Raw genomic sequence first — 20618 nt, forward strand, 5'->3', positions numbered from 1 at the left:
TGATGCTACCTTCTAGGTCTGGAATTTTTTGTTTCTCTGACTTTCTTTTTCTGTTGAATGCTTCAACAATTTTTGTACAGACCTGGATGATTTTTCCGTTCACCTTTGAAAGTTCTGTTATTGGAAGCACATTAAGTTTACAGCTTCTTTGTGACAAATCTTCTCGGGAAACCGATTACTGTGCCTCAGCACTATGAGAGTAAATTAACTGAACGTCAGAATCTAAAAGGTATTCTTTTCAAGCATCGGTAGTAAGGGCATCTTACTATGAAAACTCTAGTTGCTGCATGGATGGACCTTTTACTTTGTTTTCCTAGTTCTTTCAACCATGCTATGTCAATATTGGCTCACTGTGTGACCTTTTCTGTAAAATTCTGTTTATAAGCGTAATTATCCTCTGACCAATGATCTCTCAGGAAGCAGGACATACACAGAGTGTTTGTCATTTATAACAAACCTTTGGTTGCTGTTTGGGCCGAAACTGAAGCGGGTCCTCATACTCGAGAAAGACAGATATAATCTGCTTTACAATAAAAGTTCTCTGACCTAGTCGAAGACTGTTGGAAAAAAATTCTTACTTCTTTCCGGTATCAGGGCAAACGTTCTGAATTTTCAATTTTATTGTCAACTCTTGCCTCTTTTTCTAAGGAGACTCCTCAGACACCTCCAAAACTACTGGCAGAAAAATATTATCTATAATGGAGGGCATTCATTGGGACATTGCGGGCTTAAGATCAGTGTCATTGTGAGTCATTCTAAGCACATCTATGCCAACACTCAGAGGAAATAACTTTGTAATATTAGAAAACCTTCCGGACGCAACTCAATCAGTAGATGGTGGAATAATGCACAGCATGAGAGACCACAAGACATTTACATTGCATATTTAAAATTCCTTCTGTGACAGTTTGTATACCCATTCCTACGTGGGTTAAGAGTTACCTTGTACTCTGTGGGACGGGTTGTTTTAACGTGGGTTCGACATATTCTCAGGGACGTAGAATAATATTTTGCTTGCATGTACAGTGTCATACTAATTAATATTGATAGTCTGTATTCATGTCGCTTGCAGTGTTGTAAGGTATTAGATAGACCCATCTGCTTAAACAGATGGTTCTTTTTGCCTACGAATGAGTTATTCAACTCACTAATACCTACAAGATTGGTGTATTGGTGTAAGGGGAAGACTCTGTCTTGAACAAGCACAGGAAAGATCCATTATGTGTTTGCTGAGTACAGTGTGAATCTGCGTGTCAGATAATCCTGCAGTTGTGATGCTATGACGGGTGTGTGCCCGAGTTTTCAGCAGCTGGTGTTATTTGGATCAAGAAGCTGAATAACAATCTTTCTAGCACCTACGGCTTGGGACAGTTATTACCAAGAAATATACGTTGCAGTAACATTCTTCCCACTAATATTACAAAAACATCTCACACAGCTGTATATAGAAGCATTATCCATATGCAGTTCCAGTGATGTATATGTGTTCACAGTTACACCTCCCACCAGAAACCAGCTGACTCTTCCTTCAGTTTCTCCTTTCAGGACATTACCTCACACAAATGCATAGATCAACCCTCTGAGACCACTGCAAACACAACCGAGACAAAACACAGTTTATGAAGCTATGATGTCAGATGAAAGGGAAGTGGAAGGTATTATGATGATGATAAAGGTTAACTCTCAAGTGCATACTATAGAGGACATTTGTTTCTATTTTTAAATGTCTTTACATTTCAATTGTTTGGTTTTAATTTTAACGACGTTTAAACAGCAAATTAAAAGAACATAAAAGGCATTCTTAGAACAATCTAAAAAAACAATGTTGCTTAATTCGACTCAATGGATTTGTAGGTGCCTATTTTTCTAACACTAAAGAATACTGTACTGCTTAATAAAGTGAAAAGGCTGTACACAATTACGAGTCAATAGTAAGCATGATGAGGGCGTACGGCTCCATGAAGTTGTCCATACTATATCAGTAACCTGGCAACAGATTAAAAAAATAGTACATCATGACATTTGTGAAAATTGGCATGGGACTTATAGGCCGTTTTCTTAAATGAGAGTCAAGTTGCCAAAATAAACCTCGTACAAAAATTCTGAACCTGAATAAACAGCTGTCGAAAGAGAATTCTGATTACTACTTACCATTTTGATTTTAAGTTGACTTGAAGCTCAAAAGGCACGTTTCCAAAGAATGTCAAAATCAGGACAGACCATATAATGAAAGGAAAAAATACCGTTATTAGAAGTATGAATCACACAGTAATAAAAAATATTAAAATCCTATACCTCAATCTATGTCATTACTCCTCAAATATTCTATGTCAATGCAGGTCGAGCCTTAGAAGTGGCAAGTCGATGCACAAAACAGAGAAATAAAGATAATTCTTGGATACAACCTGTTAACTCTCATAAAACTGGAAGTCCTAGTCTTCTTATAAGGTGAAAAATGCAATTTAAATGCTTTTATTTAAACTTTACGTATAACTCTTCTGATTTGTATTTAAAAAGGAATTCGTTAGGTTTCACCTTATTTACATTTTCAAACAAATTATTACAATAGCATTGAACGAAAACAGATAGATGTACAGATCTTAGTGCATTGCCCATTCTACAGAATGATTAATGGCACGTGAACAAATAGTCCAATTCTCCTTTTTGCAATGCACGTTTTCTCCCAATACCTTTAGTTCAAAGTATTTCACTATAAACCAAACATTATTTTAGCTAATGTCTTAGCCATTCCATAGAGACAAAAGAAACGTTACGTGAAATGGAATAATCTTTTTGAAAAGCTAACTTACTTTATTAAATATGAACAATATACTCATTTGATCACACTCACTGCCTCTGCTAACGCTATCGAATTAGAAACGTATTCACGGACATGTCCACATATTATTTGACAACTGGCTGGAAAAAAAAGCTTTCTCGAGTAGAAATAAAAACAAAGCATAGTTAATAGTGCATGCAAAACGAAGTGCCATAATTTTTCTGTTCACATGATTGAGTTTTGATTTTTTTAAAAGTAATTGCAAATATCACTGAAAGTGCAACACTTTATTGACTTCGAAGCTATCAGTTTATCATGATATTTAGCCACATAAAGTGGCACAATTGTAAGGTCAAGCAGCAGAAAGTGTCAGGACAACAGTGGGGGGACATACTAGAAATAACTACAACTGAGAATGTAGAGGTGGACATTCAGTACAACTGTGGTCCTCCTGTAATAGCCAGTTAAAAAGATAATTATGAGCGAGACAGGTTGTGCCAAATATATGTGCTTGAGTTCCTGGGATACAAGTCCAAAAATCCAGATATGCTGGGAATTTTTCTTAGTTCTGTATTTATTTCGAAAAACATGAAAGAAAAAGAACAGCCAACACGTTTTGCCCATATGGCTGGCACGCCAAAGGCTTTTTCAAGGCACTACTAGCACGATCATTGGACATATTAAAGTTTACGAATGGGTTGACAAGCTGCAAAACGGTAATTCTCTGCGGTCCAATGCTGGCCTTGCAAGATTTGTGCCTTGAAAAAGCCCTTGGCGTGCCACCCATATGGGCGAAACATGTGCTAGCTGTTCTCGGTTTTCTTTCATTAGGTTAGAAATAAATACATACACTAAGAAAAATTCACGGCGTATCTAGATTTTGGGACATTTATCCCAGGAACTCAAGCACATATATTCGGCACAACCTGTCTTGCTTACAATTAATTCTCAGAATTTGGCGGTTTTTGGGTGTAACCACCTGACAGGTTGTTTCCCTGAAAACAATCGGGTCCTATCTGGTTGAGCGTGAACCCCATTTACTCGAACAATCCTTCCAAAGCCCCGAATCAGTGCAGGCTGGCATCTTTTGCTTTACCGACAGATCCAGGATGCTTAAACTTAAAAGAATTACAATGTTACATTACCCATTAACAATATTTCTCCAAAGTGAATCTGTCCATGCATCTCCAACTATTTAAATACTGTAAGAAAATGTCCGTTTTTGTGTGGTCACCCCCATTTTTTGTTGGAATTTAGACTCTGCACATTTGGGCATTGCTGTCCCGTGTATGTGCTCCGATCCCTAAAACAATAAGAATTGGCACATCCCCGATTGGAGTATGTAAGTCTTATGAATCCATATCATATGGTCTAGAAAAAGCACACATGGCATGAATAGTTAAATGTCAAAAGGACTGCAGCACTTACTGTGAAAATCACTAGTGTGACAAGAAAAACATGTCTTCACCACTATCACTGTAGCTGGACTGCTGCAATACGACCTGTTAAAATAACCCTTTTGACAGGTAAACACCCCCTTTTAACTATCTGTAGCCTTTGTAGCCAACAAGGTAGCTTGCATGATTGGAAGTGTAACTGTCTACGCACATAAAGAAGTTTAGGAACTTCTTCAAAACATTTGCTCCGAGCTTTGATGGAACTGACAGCAAAAAGTATCTGCAAGCTTCATAGTGTCAGATTGAATTTCAGGTTTGTCCCATTTCCACAGACTCCACATCCATCCAGGCCTCGATAAATCTACTCACCCACTCGCTATGGCGAATCAGATTTTATCAGAGCAAGCTATTTTTAGGGCCTATTAGCCAATTCTGGTGAGCTAAAAAAAAAAAACAGGTGTTCGGTTCACTCATAAGAGAATGAGCAATAAAGATGGTTTTAAATCTTGTTTTTATCTTGTCACATTTGCTCTGTGTTCAGAGATAGAGGTCAAATGTCAGCTCATGTCTTCTTAGAATTTGCTGCTTATTTTAGCCTGGAGGTTGGGGTTTACCTTCCTTTCTCTGATTGCAAAGTTAGAGAATTTTGTAGAGTTAACTGATTGAAAATTATGCTGCACAAAGAGGGAAATGAAGGGATATATGATGTCAGTTTTTTTCTTACACTTTTAAATAGCTTGTAAATGAGCCGTACAAGCATTTCAAAATATAGTTCAGTAGTTATGAAAGCATATATTTTGTAACTGTGTAATAAAAAAAATTCAATAGGATGAAAACAAATCAGAACACTTTACTTGGTGATGTGCAAATGATAAATATTTTTGCTGAAACTCAATTTACACAGATTGTCTGTCTACAAGCTATATAGTTAGTGGGAACATTTGCGGCTATGGAAAATGTGCTTTTTGCAGATAACAATACACTATCAAATCATGCTTTATTAATACATTTATTACAAATGAGTTTTAACCAATGAACTAAGAAACATTCCCGCCTCCGCCCTGAATACAATGTTATCAGTGACCTGGGAGGCAAGTCAGGGGTCATGTGTACCCTATATGTGGCGGAACATTTATTTCGTGAACAATGGATTAGTCTATTCTATAAGTTGTACTTCACTTTGCAGTTCATATTATTACATTGCTCTTTTGCTCTGTCTGTGGAGAGAATGAGATTGTGTACATGCTGTTGAAGACATGCAAACGCCAGGTGCTGAATGTTTTTAGCTTATGGGTCTTCTCGGAATGTGCTTGAAGGCAGTTTTGGTGCATCTACTGAATCTCGTCTGACCCCAATGATTTATTGTTTGCCAACTGCCTTCAGTGTAATGATCTATGTAGCTCGATATGTATAAAAAGCTGCAGATTATAACTCCCAGCATAATAGTGCAGTTGGTCGCTGGCTGTTCTCGCTCGAGCTAAAGCAAATAAACTTTGCTTCCTGACTGCTTACATCTGTGTTTGCTTTGACGAAGGGTGCTGAAACCTGGGATTCACCAAATCGGAGCCAACTGGAATAACTGGCACAGTTGGAGTACAGGGAGGATCCTGATGACTCCAAAGCGTAAAACTGCAAATGGGAGCCCAGTTTTTCGCAGTCCACAGAATCTCCTGGGACACCCTACCACATGCAGCTGTGCTTGCTGAATCCCATTCTCTCGCACGATAAAATATCTGCTATGAGGTAAATAACAAAATTCGGCCGATATTGGTTTGTGGTTAGTGGTTTCAATTCCCAAGTGAGGAATATGGGTGCTTCAGGTGACCCGTTCTTGTATGCCTTTATAAGGTTCGGTAGATAGTTTGAAATCCCAATTGTTCTAATGCTTTTGCAAGACGACTATAAAGTATTGTAGCATGAATAATAGTTGTAATATTGGTAAGTATTGTTGGAATAATTATCTGGCTGTAGTCCAACCGACCCCACCGCCGGAATGTTCGGCATGGTAGCTTATGAAGAAAAAAAGGGCCGTCAGGCAGGCCTCTTTCTAAAACAGTGGCATGAATATGCTAAAAGACAACCCAGACTCACAATGGCTAGAAATTGGATCTTTTGTCAAAGAGAAATCGGGTAATTTGCAACAATGTTTAATAGATTGGGAAAGACAGAGAAAGATTGGATTGTTACAATATTGTTATAATATGAGGCCTTATATTGTTGAGATGAATATGCACTGGCCAGAAACAATGGAGTCCCCTGGGATGGAGCAGAAAGGGGAAATGCCTGAGCCTATGAAAAGAAAAAACAAAGAAAAACAGGTAGAAATAGAACGAGAAGCAGAAATGTCAGCTCAAACCCACAGATTGAGTTTCAGCTCCATTCGTTTCAGAATCTGTGCAAATGAATTGGAGATGCATCCCACAGTGAGGGTGGGGTAGACGCAGAGAGATCTGTATAAAAGAGAGAGAGGATCAACACATTAAGGGGATAGTCCGTGACATTAAGACTAGGATTTTGATACTCTGGATGAGATGCTTGGGGTCAGCCTTTTGATGGAGGGTAGTGTCAGAAGAGAAATTATTCGAAGATGTTCTCAGATGCCTCCAAAGAACGATGTGAGGAAATTGACAGCTTCTTCACAGACAAAATTGCTAAAATTGATCAATCCTTCCCTCAAGTCACTGCCTTCCCTCCTCTGTCAATCTCTTAGCATCACCCTTCTTTCCACAACAACCCGACCTCCTGAAGCTTTCAATAATCAATCAACACCAATTGGAACAGAAGACAACCATTTCAACACCCAATTAAAAAACAAGGCCAATTAGAAAAATGCCAAACCCATGACTGAGCTAAAAGTCTTTAATATCTATGCGAAATCAAAGCCAACCGCACACACTTATGATCCTCTCCCGGCAAAACTAGAACATAACCTAAACCACATCATTGCCCTGTGTTGGATAAAAATCATTAATACCTCCCTTGTCTCTTGGTGCGTACCAGATTCCTTTCAACTAGGGAAAATCACACCTATACTTAAAAACCCCAGGGCAGACCCTAATGATCCCAACAACCTCCGTCCTATCTCTAACCTCCAGTTCCTAGCTAAAACCATGAAGAAATGAGTCTTACAACAACTTAACAGACACATAGGCAAATACAACCCACTTTACTCCTTACAATCTGGTTTCAGGAAAGGTTGCAGCACAGAAACCGCCATGCTGAACATTACTGACGACATACATCGTTCCCTAGAGACTGGAGATGCCGGCCTGCTCATCCTCCTGAACCTCTCAGCGGCTTTCGATACAGTCAACTACTCATCCTTACTCGAATCTCTGAAGACACGTTCTGGTCTCAATGGCATAGTCCTAAACTGGTTCACTTCTTACCTCCAACACAGAACACAACAAATCAAAATAATGCCCTCAATTGCCCGCTCTCCTTATCCAACTCGGCAAAATCACTCGGTTTCACTCTTGAAAAAACCTTACTCTCAATGACCATATAAAAAACTCAGTCAAAGGAGCCCTTTCCACCCTCCGACACGTCAAGAAAATAAAACCCTTCATTCCATCAGATGACTTCAAATGGGTCGTCCAATCTCTAGTTCTCTCCAAACTCTACTATGGCAACGCTATCCTCACCGGAACTCCTAAAGTACTCCTTGCCCGCTTGAGAGCTGTGCTCCACCTAGGCTCATCGCTGACTGTAAAAGATTCAACCACATCTCTCCTTCCCTCAAAGCCCTCAGCTGGCTCCCCATTGAAAAAAGATGCCTCTACAAGACTGCATGCATTATTCACAAAGCTCTTTACCAGCAAACCCCTTCATACCTTACAAACAAACTAAATAAAGCAGGGTGCTCCCGACTGATGAGAAGCCCTAAGGCTCTCTTCCTTGTCCCACCACTGGTAAAAAAAAAAAAAAATTCCACCCAATCTTGCTCCCTTTCCAGGAATGCCCCAAACATCTGGAACTCTCTCTCCAAGGACCTACGCTGTACCCTCTCCTACTTCAGCTTTAAAAAAAGATTTAAATCCCACCTCTTCAACCAATACTTTGGACCTTAAACTCTCCACTGAAACACTCCCTTCCTCTCTATCAGATCAGATACTCAGCCATATTTTTATCACGTTTGCAAAACTGCTGCACCTTATTCCCTCCTCCCATGCTAAATGCTCTTCTCCGTCCCCCTTTTTTATTATTTGAATTCCTGGCATAATTGATTTATAACCATCTTTCCCTCCTATCCCCCTCCTCATGTACTTTTGCCGCACCTTTATCCCTCCGCTCGTTTAATTTGCTCTTTCACATCCTTATTGTTATAATCTTAATTCTTCTGTTCTTTTTTTGACTGTCCATGTCCGATCTTCATACCCCCTTCCCATTTTCATCTTTTTCCCCCCGTTCTTTTTTATTTCATATTTAATGTTTTGGTAATTGACGATGTATGTTTTACCCTGAGCAAATGTTTTACATTGCCTGTACTCCTGTTTGCAACTGTAAAGTGCTCTGATGCCCACGGGTCTAGCCAGCGCTATATAAAACCTTTCAAATAAAATAAATAAATAAAATTAAAATCAACTCTTGCCTCTCGAATCCTTCTCCAGTCTCTCTTGGTGGCCCACAGTGCTCAATACTCTCCCACTCTCTCGTCAAACTCTTCATGGAACCCGTTACTATCATCTTGAAACAAGCTGGGATCAATTATCACCTTTACACTGATGACAAGCAACTCTACTACAAAATCAAATCGCACTGCCACATCCTTCATCTTAACATCACATTGAGTAAGATTCAATCCTGGTGTTACTCAAACCATCTATTCTCCACCAAAAGTAACCACCTCCCCATCCAAGGCTGGATCACTGACCACTGACCTCAAAGCATTAAACTGTCAGTTCACTCTATCCCACTCGGCCAAATCCCTAGGCTTCACCCTGGACAAAGATTTGTCACTGAAGGACTATATCAATAATGCAGCTAAACGAGCGATTTACACACTTACACACCTCACAAAAAAAAAAAAATCAAACCTTTCATCTCTTCTGACGACAATAAATGGGTCATTCGCTAGTCCTCTTTAAATTTGACTACGGGAACGCTATACTCACCGGGACCCTAAAAACTCACCTCGCCCCCCTCAGATCAGTGCTGAACATGGCAGCTTGGCTTATAACAGACTGCAAACGGTATGAACACATCACGTCTGCCCTTAAGTCCCTTAACTGGCTTCCCATCTAAGGAAGATGCATCTACAAGACCGCATGCATCACCCACAAAGCACTTCACTCTCAATCCCCTGACTGTTGCCAGACCTATGAGAAGTTCCACCGCTCTTCTTGTACCCCCGTTACTAAAAAAGAAATCTACCCAGACTCGCTCTTTTTCAGGTAATGCTCTCAGAATCTAGAACACCCTCCAGAGGGACATTCGCTGCAACCCCTACTACCCAGGCTTCAAAAGAGACTTGAAACTCCATCTCCTCAAATACTGGAGCCCATGAATCAAACCAAACCTGATTTTCTATTAGGCTCCTATCATCGGGTCATTACTCTGCTGATCTGCTGGCCTTTCTACTCTTTGTGTACACATTATTGTTCCGGTTGCTCTGCTCTCCATGGTCCCTTATTTATTTTGACCTAATTTCTGTAATTTTCCTCCCTCCATGACCTTTAAATTGTTTCTATGTAAACAGTAACGTGTGCTCCTCTGTCGATTTTTTACTTCCCCTATCTTATGATTACTACCATGCCTGCTTCTGTACAGCGCTCCGTTACCGCTGACTTTAGCCTAGCCAGAGCTTTATGGCCCCTAAATTGTTAATTGTTTGGACCTCATTCCAGTAATTCCATCCTACATGTTCCTACAAATGTTTCTTTGTATATATTAATGTGTGTTCTTCTGTTAGACTTTCACTACCCTTATTTGAACTGTATGCAACCATTGGTCCAATGATTATTGCCTTGCTCTTGATTCTGTTAGACTTTCACTTCCCTTATTGTTAATTGTATGTAACCATTGTTCCAACTGATTATTGCCTTGCTCTATTCTGTAAAGCGCTTTGATACCCCTGGGTCTAGCTAGCGCAATATCAAACCTTTAAAATAAATAAATATTTAGTATCATTTTACCTGCTGATTTATGGTCAAAATTGAGAAAGGAAGAAGGAACTCCTTGGTACAGACAGAAAAAGACAGGAAGGCCGTGACCGCACCCCATAAGGATATTAGGAAGATGGCTGGTTGATTATTAAAGAGACTGGACTTGACTATGCCCCGCAAAAAGATGGATTGGCATAGCCTTATAGCATGCAACCAGGAGCCTGAACAGACGGTGTCAGCCTATTTTTCTAGGATGCAAAAGTCTTTCACAACATAGCGGGATACCGATGGACATGAAAAGTACACCGTTCATCTTGAGTAGCTGTTGTGTGAATGGCTTGAGGGACCAATATAGAGAGGCCATAAAGACTCATGAACATATATGGGGACACAATACTTTGGCAGAGGTGCTGACCATGACTAAACACTACAAGAAATTAGAGCAGGAGAAGCAGAAGATGAAGGAGTAGAAGCATAGGGAGTTAACGCGTGGGATAGAAGAAGCCACACCAGCAGCTTGGAGTCGGCGGGAGGGGGTGGGGGGGGGGGGGGGGTGAGCAGCAGTAACCCCGAGGGCAGGGCTGGGAGGAAGAAGCAACACCGGCAATAGGGGTGGATGGGAGGGAAGAAGCAACACCGGCAATAGGGGTGGGTGGGAGGGAAGAAGCAACACCGGCAGCAGGGGTGGGTGGGAGGGAAGAAGCAACACCGGCAGCAGGGGTGGGTGGGAGGGAAGAAGCAACACCGGCAGCAGGGGTGGGTGGGAGGGAAGAAGCAACACCGGCAGCAGGGGTGGGTGGGAGGGAAGAAGCAACACCGGCAGCAGGGGTGGGTGGGAGGGAAGAAGCAACACCAGCAGCAGGGGTGGGTGGGAGGGAGGGAAGAATCAACACCGGCAGCAGGGGTGGGGTGGGAGGGAAGAAGCAACACCAGCTGCAGGGGTGGGAGGGAAGAAGCAACACCGTGGAAGGGAGGGAAGCAGCAACACCGGCAGCAGGGTTGGGTGGGAGGGAAGAAGCAACACCGGCAGCAGGGGTGGGTGGGAGGGAAGAAGCAACACCGGCAGCAGGGGTGGGTGGGAGGGAAGAAGCAACACAGACAACAGGGGTGGGTGGGAGGGAAGAAGCAACACTGACAACAAGAGTGGGTGGGATGGTAGAAGCAACACTGACAAAAGCGGTGGGTGAAAGTAATCCGCTAGACCAGGACAACAATATTTAAGGGCCACAATGATTATAATCACTCAAAAGATTGGTAATATTCAATCAGAAAACCTGCAGCACATTAAGAATATAATTACAACACACATTTTAGTCTCTTGGCTTTACTAAGGTGCAGAATTTCAACAACTGCATAAAATGTTACCTTGCTCAAATTTATTTAAACACAATCAATATTTTAAGATGAGATGAAACCTTACCTTAAAGGCATACTTTCTGTTAATATGGTCCTCTGTGGACAGTAAAGATATTTTAAAACTAGGCAGTAGGATGCTGCCCAATATCCCCTCTTCTTTTTCATCTAAAATATAAAATTAAGATAATTAGTCCCAAAATTAGTCTAAGTACAAAAGGAAACACAGCCTCTTTTTAATGGATACATTAAATGGATCCTTTCCCCACTGTTTGCAATCTTTTTGAACTTCCATTTCGAAATACAAAAAAGGCATTGTTTCCAAGAACCGAAAATATATTTTCCACTAAATATTGAGGGCTTGGATTTTCACACGGTATTTTCACAAACATGTGAGTCTATAAATTCATGTTTTGGTCCAATGGCAATAGGCACCAAAACAAAATCACTTTGTAAGTATCATCTGCATGCTGCTTATGCAGCCAGTAAATGACCTACTGAAATGCAATGAAGCAAATATTTTTTTTATACAGACTAAAGTAAACTGAAAAAGTTTATGAATTAAGGTTTTGCCGTGTTTACTAAAAAACATACAAATAATAAACCTCACCTATAAAAATACCATTAAATACAAATCGTATTGCATATTTAAGTATGCATCATCACACCCTAGCTTCACAGTTGTATGCTCACCAGAAAAAAAGCTAAAATCTGAATTAATCAAAGCAGTGGGGTCCATTTATTTGAACTAAAATAATCAAAAATCAAAATATAATTTGTTTGTGTGACTATAAAAGGAAGTGAAAAGCATAACCTAATTGCAAGCTTTAGCAGAAAATATCTTAGATTACCTATGCTAGATGGTCCTATGTTTTCCTAACATATCAAGAGAAATGTCCAATTATTTAAAAAAATCTACATACATGCTGCGATCTGACCCTGTAAGAAACTTCATCCCTATATGGTGGAATATCCTACTTTCACAGTTCACAAACAAGAGTCTCAAAATCATAAGTACAATTTGGAAGGAATATGCTACTTACCAGTATGCATCTGTTCTTGGCATAGAGGGCTGCAGAGTGGTACATTATGAATAGATCGCCATCTGGTGTTGGGCTCGGATGATTGCACTTTGTTTTTCTCTTGGAGAGTCTTTTGTCTCTTGGTGACTCCTCCCTTGGTTGGTAGTGCGCATGGGCATCGGCTCCATCCTTAGATTGTTTTGCCATAGTAGGGTTAGATGGAGTAGTATAGTAGAATACAGATAAGAGTGCCCATGTAAGTGTATCTAAATAAGATAATGTTGGAACAGACACAGGTTTCCGGGGAGGCTGGGAGGGCATGTACCACTCTGCAGCCCTCTATGCCAAGAACAGATGCATACTGGTAAGTAGCATATTCCGTTCGAGGCATATGGGCTGCAGATGGTACATTATGAATAGACTATACAGCAGTTCTCTCCCTAGCGGTGGTCGCCTGTGTCTGTTGCAACTGTCTGAAACAATGTTTTTAATACTGCTTGTCCCACTCTAGCTTGTTGTGTTGTGTGCACATCTACACAATAGTGTTTTGTGAAGGTGTGCGGTGTAGCCCAGGTAGCCGCTTTGCATATGTCATCTAGTGGGATGTTTCCCAGAAATGCCATAGATGCTCCTAGTTTACGTGTAGAGTGAGCTCTAGGAGGAACAGTTAATGTTCTCTTTGCCTTTAAATAGCATATTTGAATGCATTTTACAATCCATCTGGCAATGCCCGCTTTGGAGATGGGATTGCCTTTATGTGTGGGAGAAAACGCAACAAATAGCTGTTTTGTCTTTCTGAAAGTTTGTGTTCTTTCTATATAGTACAATATGGCCCTTCTAACATCCAGTGTATGTAGGGCTCTTTCAGCTACTGTTTGTGGTTTTGGAAAGAAAACCGGTAATTCCACTGACTGATTGATGTGGAATGCTGAAATAACCTTCGGTAAGAATTTTGGGTTTGTTCTAAGAACCACTTTATTTTGGTGTAGCTGCATAAATGGTTCTTGAATCGTAAAAGCCTGCAGTTCACTTACTCTTCTAAGTGACGTGATAGCTATGAGGAAGGCTACCTTCCATGTGAGGAATTGTATTTCACACCTATGCATAGGTTCAAATGGTGGCCCCATTAGTCTGGTAAGCACTATGTTGAGATTCCAAACTGGGGAAGGTGGTCTTCTTGGTGGAATGACTCTTTTGAGTCCTTCCATGAAAGCTTTAATTGCTGGTACTTTAAACAGTGACAGATGTTGCCTGTTTTGTAGGTACGCCACTATGGCTGCGAGATGAACTCTGATAGAGGTATATGCTAGGTTACATTGCTGTAAGTGTAATAAGTAGCAAATTATTTGTTTAGTGGATGCGTCCAGAGGGTTGATGTGCTTACTGTTACAGTGTATAGCAAACCTCTTCCATTTTGCTGCATAGCATGCTCTGGTGGTAGGACGTCTTGCTTGTTTAATGATTTCCATGCATTCTGGTGGTAAATCTAAATACCCAAACTCTATGACCTCAGGAGCCAGATCGCTAGGTTCAGTTGTTTGGGATCTGGGTGCATTATTTCTCCATGGTTCTGTGTAAGATGCATGGGTAATAACCTTAGCTTTTGATGTGGTACTTGTGAGAGTTGTAGCAGCGTGGTGAACCACGGCTGTCTTGCCCACGTGGGTGCCACTAGTATCATTGTCATTGAATGTTGCTGCAGTTTCCGAACCAGTAATGGAATTAGTGGTAGAGGAGGGAACGCGTAAGCAAATCTGTTGGACCAATTTATCCACAGTGCATTGCCCTGGGACCTCTGGTGTGGGTACCTGGATGCGAATTCTTTGCATTTTGCGTTCTGATGATTTGCAAACAGATCTATCTCTGGTTGCCCCCAATTTTGGAAGAATGGCTGTAGTATTTGGTCGTGCAGCCCCCATTCGTGTACTTGTTCTGACTGTCTGCTTAGGATGTCTGCTATTTGATTTTGAACTCCTGGTATGTGTTCCGCTAACAGGTAGATCTTTTGAGGAATGGCCCATCTCCATATGTCCTGTGCTAGTCTGGACAGTTGGAGAGAGTGTGTCCCCCCCTGTTTTTGAATATAATACATTGCAGTCATGTTGTCTGTTCTGATCAGGACTGCTTTGCCTGTTATTTGCATTTGGAAAGCTTTTAGTGCTAGAAATATTGCTAATAGTTCTAGGTAGTTGATGTGCAGTTTCTTTTGCTGCACACTCCACTTCCCTTGTACTGTGTATCTGTCCATATGCGCTCCCCATCCGGAGAGCGATGCGTCCGCTGTTATTATCACTTGTGGAATTGGCTCTAGGAACGACCGTCCCTTGGAAATGTTTTCTGTGTTCCACCACTTCAGAGAGCGATACGTCCGGTCGTTTACCAACACCAGATCTGTAATCTGACCTTGAGCCTGATTCCACTGTGTCGCTAGACACTCTTGTAGTGGGCGCATTTGTAGTCTGGCATGTGGTATTAGCAGTATGCAGGAGGACATCATGCCTAATAGTTGCATAAACACTTGTGCTGGTAGTGAGTGTTGTGGTTGAAATCTTTGTATTAACCCGACCATTGTCTGTACTCTGATTGGGTTGGGGTATGCTATTGCCTTTTCTGTGTCTACTGTAGCCCCCAGGTATTGCTGAATCTGGTTTGGTTGCAGGTGTGATTTTTTGTAGTTCACCGTGAACCCTAGGTGGTGCAGCAATTGAATTGTCTTCTGTGTGTTGTGAAGACATTCTTCCTTTGACTTGGCCTTTATTAGCCAATCATCCAAGTATGGGAAGACATGTATTTGTTGTCTTCTTAGGTGTGCTGCCACCACAGCTAGGCATTTTGTGAAAACTCTCGGTGCTGTTGTGACACCGAACGGAAGGACTTTGAACTGATAGTGTTGTCCTTCTAACATAAACCTTAGGTATTTTCTGTGGGCTTTGTGAATTGGGATATGAAAGTAAGCGTCTTTTAGATCCAGTGTAGAAAGAAATTCCCCTTTCTTCAGTAAAGGGAGTACTTGTTGGAGCGTGACCATGTGGAAGTGCTCCGAATTTATGTAAGCATTGAGAGGTCTGAGGTCTAATATTGGTCTTAGGGACCCGTCCTTTTTGGGGATCAGGAAGTATAGAGAGTATACTCCTGTGCCCTGTTGATCTTTTGGGACCTTCTCTATTGCATGCTTTTGTAGAAGTGCTAGTACTTCTTCTCTTAACAATGTCAGATGATCTTGACTCATTGGACGCTGTTTGGGGGGGATGTTTGGTGGGGTAGCTGTGAGTTCTAGGCAATAACCATGTTGGATAATTTGTCTCACCCACTTGTTTGACGTGATGTTTTCCCAGACAGGTAGGAACTGTGATAGACGTCCCCCGACCGGTGTTATGTGGTCTGGGGGGAGTTCTATGAAGTCACTGTTTTGGTGTTGAGGCGTTGCGGTTGTTATTATTTCCGCGGCCTCTTCCCTTATTGTTGTTACCTCTGTAACTGCCTCTTGAATTACCTCTGGGTGATGTTGGTGTGAAAGATGTGGATTGCTGATTTGTTCCTGTGTTCTTTGAGCCCCCTCTATAGGTGGATCTACGAAAGGAACCTCTGTGTGTTGGCTGTTGCAATGCTCCCATTGACTTAGCCGTTTCCGTATCTTTCTTCATTTTTTCTAATGTCTCGTCTGTGCTTGAACCAAACAATGTCTTCTGATCAAATGGTTTGTTCAGTAGGGCTGTTTGTACTTCTTGTTTGAATCCTGAGATTCTAAGCCATGCGTGCCTTCTTAGCATGACACTAGTGTTAATCGACCTTGCTGCAGTGTCTGCTGCGTCTAATGCACATTTAATGGAAGTATTGGTTATTATTTTACCTTCCTGTATTAATTGGTCTGCCTTCTTCTGATGTTCTTTTGGGAGATGTGTGAGAAGTTTCTCTAACTCATCGTAATGTGCCCTGTCGTAACGTGCGAGTAGTGCTTGTGTATTGGCTATACGCCAGCTATTCGCTGCCTATGATGCTACTCTTTTGCCTGATGCATCTATTAACTTCGACTCTTTATCTGGTGGAGGAGCCTCTCCTGTAGATAATGAGTTTGCTCTTTTACGAGCGTTTGAGACCACCAGCGAGTCTAGAGGTACATGCCCTCTAATAAATATTGGGTCCTTTGGAGCCGCTTTGTATTTTTTATCGATTCTTGGGTTTAACACCCTGGCTCTCACTGGGTTTTCGAATATTTCCTCTGTGTGAGTAAGAAGACCCTTCAACATAGGAAGAGTACCTGATGTTCTCTGTGCATTAGGTAGAGTCTCTAGCAAGAAATCCTCTATTTGAGGTTCTGTATGCATATCTAGTTTGTGATATTTTGCTGCCCTATTGATGAGCTGCACAAAACCTGTGTTATCATCAGGTGGTGAAGGCTTTGAGGGATATAGCTCTGGGTCGTTGTCCTCATCTGACCCTACATCATAATTTTCCCATGGATCCTCCTCATCTGGGATAGTTTTGTGATCCCCTTGAGGTTCTCCCTCCCCTAGATCACTGTCTACATCTGATTGAGGTGTAGCTGGTCTTGGTGTGGAAGGTGTAGGAATATTTGGCCTATTGTGAGGAATAGGAGAAGAGGGTGTTACTCTAGGACGAGGAGAAGCAGGAGGAGTTATATTCGTCCCCATTGTTCTCTTTTTTGAAGGAAGAGGTTTATCTTCTGACTGTTCACTCTTTCTCTTCTTCGTGACCACTTTCCCAGTTTGTGGATCAATAAACAAGATCTTTTGTTTGGGATCTGTCTGTTGCTCCTGAATCGGTACCGAGGGTCCTGGTTCCGAGAGGTGCTTTTGTTTTCGATCGTCAGATCTTGTTGTTTTCGACACCGAATGTCTGCTCGATTCCGACTTTCTTGGTATCGAGTGTCTCTTGGGCGATAAGTCATATTTATGTTTCGACATGGAATGTTTCGATACCGAGCTCTCCTTTGTATGTAGCCTCGGTGCCGAAGTCGATGTCGCCCTTTTCTCGGATCCGACATGGTGGGAGTCCGAGTGTTTCGGTTTCAGTTTCGGTTTCGTTGCCGGGCCCGAGGGCGGGGCGTCGGAAACTTTTTTCAGCGGTTTGACCGGGCCCGAGGGCGGGGTCGTTACCGCACGGGGTCGGTTTTTCGGTAAGGGGACGTCGTCACTCACGGTTTGTTGCTCGATGAGTTCTTCAACCTCCGACTGGTCCCCTTCCGACCCCGACTGGTCCTCTTCTTCCTCGATTTGTTCGTCTCCGAACAGCTCCGGGATCGCTTCCGCCTGCATTCTGGAAACCTCGTGTCTTCGAGCTCGACGATTTCTAATCGTTAGCTTGGAGGAGAATGCTGCGCAGGCTTCGCAGTCCCTGGATTCGTGTTCAGGCGATAGACAGAGGTTGCACACCTCGTGTAGGTCCTTGTGTGGGAACTTAGCACCACACGTTGGACATTTTTTGAATGGAGTCCTTTCCATGGACTCCGGGCTTGACTGCGTCGAGAAAGGCCTGCTGTTCTTCGACGTAGATCCAAGTTTTTCTCTTCTATTTTAAATTTGTAATGCGTCGGAATGGAAATGAACGCGTTCGAATAACAATACCGTCGAATTGGAAAGGGAATACGCGCCGAAAATCACTTTTTTCTGAAGTTGATCTGGAGCGTCTCGATCTTCATCCGAACCCGATGGCGGAAAAAAACAATCTAAGGATGGAGCCGATGCCCATGCGCACTACCAACCAAGGGAGGAGTCACCAAGAGACAAAAGACTCTCCAAGAGAAAAACAAAGTGCAATCATCCGAGCCCAACACCAGATGGCGATCTATTCATAATGTACCATCTGCAGCCCATATGCCTCGAACATATGTTTTCAATCAAAGTGAAAAAAACATTTCTGTTCAGAAAAGTTGTCATTGCCACTCAACTGCTGAGTGCCATGGGTTTCTTTTCCCTGATCAGTGACACACTTTGTTGGAATAGGTCCATTTAATAGTAACAAATATTTCACAAATGATTATTACGATTAGTTTCACAATAAATAGAGTCTCATTTACAATAAACGTAATTAATACCTAATCAAAAATACTGAGCTAAAGGACCCTGCTGATGTAACCATCAGAGAGTAGGGGAAAAAAGTAAGGGATCAAGATCTGGGTGGGAATCCCAGTTATATGTGGATCCCAGTCATGTGATTTCACCACAAGGCATACTATTGTATATCAAGACGGAAAAGGTGGCTCTTCTGATAATGTAGCCTTACTTTACATAGTGAATATGGGTCATCACAAAGAATGGAAGAAAAAGAAAGCAAACAGAATAAAGAAAAACAAGCATTGGCATAGCCAATAGGCCTCACTTTTGGGACCTTCTAAGTATTTAGTTATGCAGCACAATAACCTTGGTGCAACCACATCAACTGTTGCGTGGCTAAACACTTATAAGGTCCCAAAGGCGAAACCGATTGGCTATGCCAATGCTTGGTGTGTGTGTGTGGTTGTCTGTGTGTGTGTGTCTGTGTGTGTGTGAGTCTGTGTGAGTCTGTGTGTGTCTGTGTGTGTCTGTGTGTGTCTGTGTGTGTGTGTGTGTGTGTCTGTGTCTGTGTCTGTGTGGGTCTGTGTCTGTGTGTGTGTCTGTGTGGGTCTGTGTCTGTGTGTGTGTGTGTCTGTGTGGGTCTGTGTCTGTGTGTGTGTGTGTCTGTGTGGGTCTGTGTCTGTGTGGGTCTGTGTCTGTGTGGGTCTGTGTCTGTGTGGGTCTGTGTCTGTGTGTGTGTGTCTGTGTGGGTCTGTGTCTGTGTGGGTCTGTGTCTGTGTGTGTGTCTGTGTGTGTGGCTGTGTCTGTGTGGGTCTGTGTCTGTGTGTGTGTCTGTGTGTGTGGCTGTGTGTGTGGCTGTGTGTGTGGCTGTGTGTGTGGCTGTGTGTGTGGCTGTGTGTGTGGCTGTGTGTGTGGCTGTGTGTGTGGCTGTGTGTGTGGCTGTGTGTGTGGCTGTGTGTGTGGCTGTGTGTGTGGCTGTGTGTGTGGCTGTGTGTGTGGCTGTGTGTGTGGCTGTGTGTGTGGTTGTGTGTGTGTGTGTCTGTGTGGGTCTGTGTCTGTGTGGGTCTGTGTCTGTGTGGGTCTGTGTCTGTGTGGGTCTGTGTCTGTGTGTGTGTGTGTCTGTGTGTGTGTGTCTGTGTCTGTGTGGGTCTGTGTCTGTGTGGGTCTGTGTCTGTGTGTGTGTCTGTGTGTGTGTGGCTGTGTCTGTGGCTGTGTCTGTGGCTGTGTGTGTGGCTGTGTGTGTGGCTGTGTGTGTGGCTGTGTGTGTGGCTGTGTGTGTGGCTGTGTGTGTGGCTGTGTGTGGCTGTGTGTGTGGCTGTGTGTGTGGCTGTGTGTGTGGCTGTGTGTGTGGCTGTGTGTGTGGCTGTGTGTGTGGCTGTGTGTGTGGCTGTGTGTGTGGCTGCGTGTGTGTGGTTGTGTGGGTGTGGCTGCGTGTGTGTGGTTGTGTGGGTGTGTGGGTGTGTGGCTGTGTGTGTGTGTGGCTGCGTGTGTGTGTGGCTGCGTGTGTGTGTGGCTGCGTGTGTGTGTGGCTGCGTGTGTGTGTGGCTGCGTGTGTGTGTGGCTGCGTGTGTGTGTGGCTGCGTGTGTGTGTGGCTGCGTGTGTGTGGGGTTGTGTGTGTGGGGTTGTGTGTGTGGGGTTGTGTGTGTGTGGGGTTGTGTGTGTGGGTGTGGGGTTGTGTGTGTGGGTGTGTGGTTGTGTGTGGTTTTGTGTGTTGTTGTGTGTGTGTGTGGTTGTGTGTGTGTGGTTGTGTGTGTGTGGTTGTGTGTGTGTGGTTGTGTGGTTGTGTGTGTGGTGTGTGTGGTTGTGTGTGTGGTTGTATGTGTGTGGTTGTGTGTGTGTGGTTGTGTGTGTGTGGTTGTGTGTGTGTGGTTGTGTGTGTGTGGTTGTGTGTGTGTGGTTGTGTGTGTGGTTGTGTGTGTGGTTTTGTGTGTGTGTGTGTGTGTGTGTA

General features: G+C 42.7%; 1 protein-coding gene across 21 annotated transcripts in view; it reads right to left on the reverse strand.

Moving 5' to 3' along the window:
- The window catches only part of PLEKHA5 (pleckstrin homology domain containing A5), a 742840-nt gene that overhangs the window by 443647 nt on the left and 278575 nt on the right, over window positions 1-20618 (reverse strand). For all 21 annotated transcript variants that reach the window (XM_086920674.1, XM_086920665.1, XM_086920721.1 and 18 more), the window contains one exon: window positions 11701-11801. In XM_086920674.1, coding sequence (XP_086776800.1) covers window positions 11701-11801 — 101 coding nt within the window. The remainder of the gene's footprint in view (window positions 1-11700; window positions 11802-20618) is intronic.

The sequence above is a fragment of the Lissotriton vulgaris genome, chromosome 1_1 (genome assembly GCF_964263255.1).
Source record: "Lissotriton vulgaris chromosome 1_1, aLisVul1.2, whole genome shotgun sequence".
Classification (NCBI taxonomy): Eukaryota; Metazoa; Chordata; class Amphibia; order Caudata; family Salamandridae; genus Lissotriton; species Lissotriton vulgaris.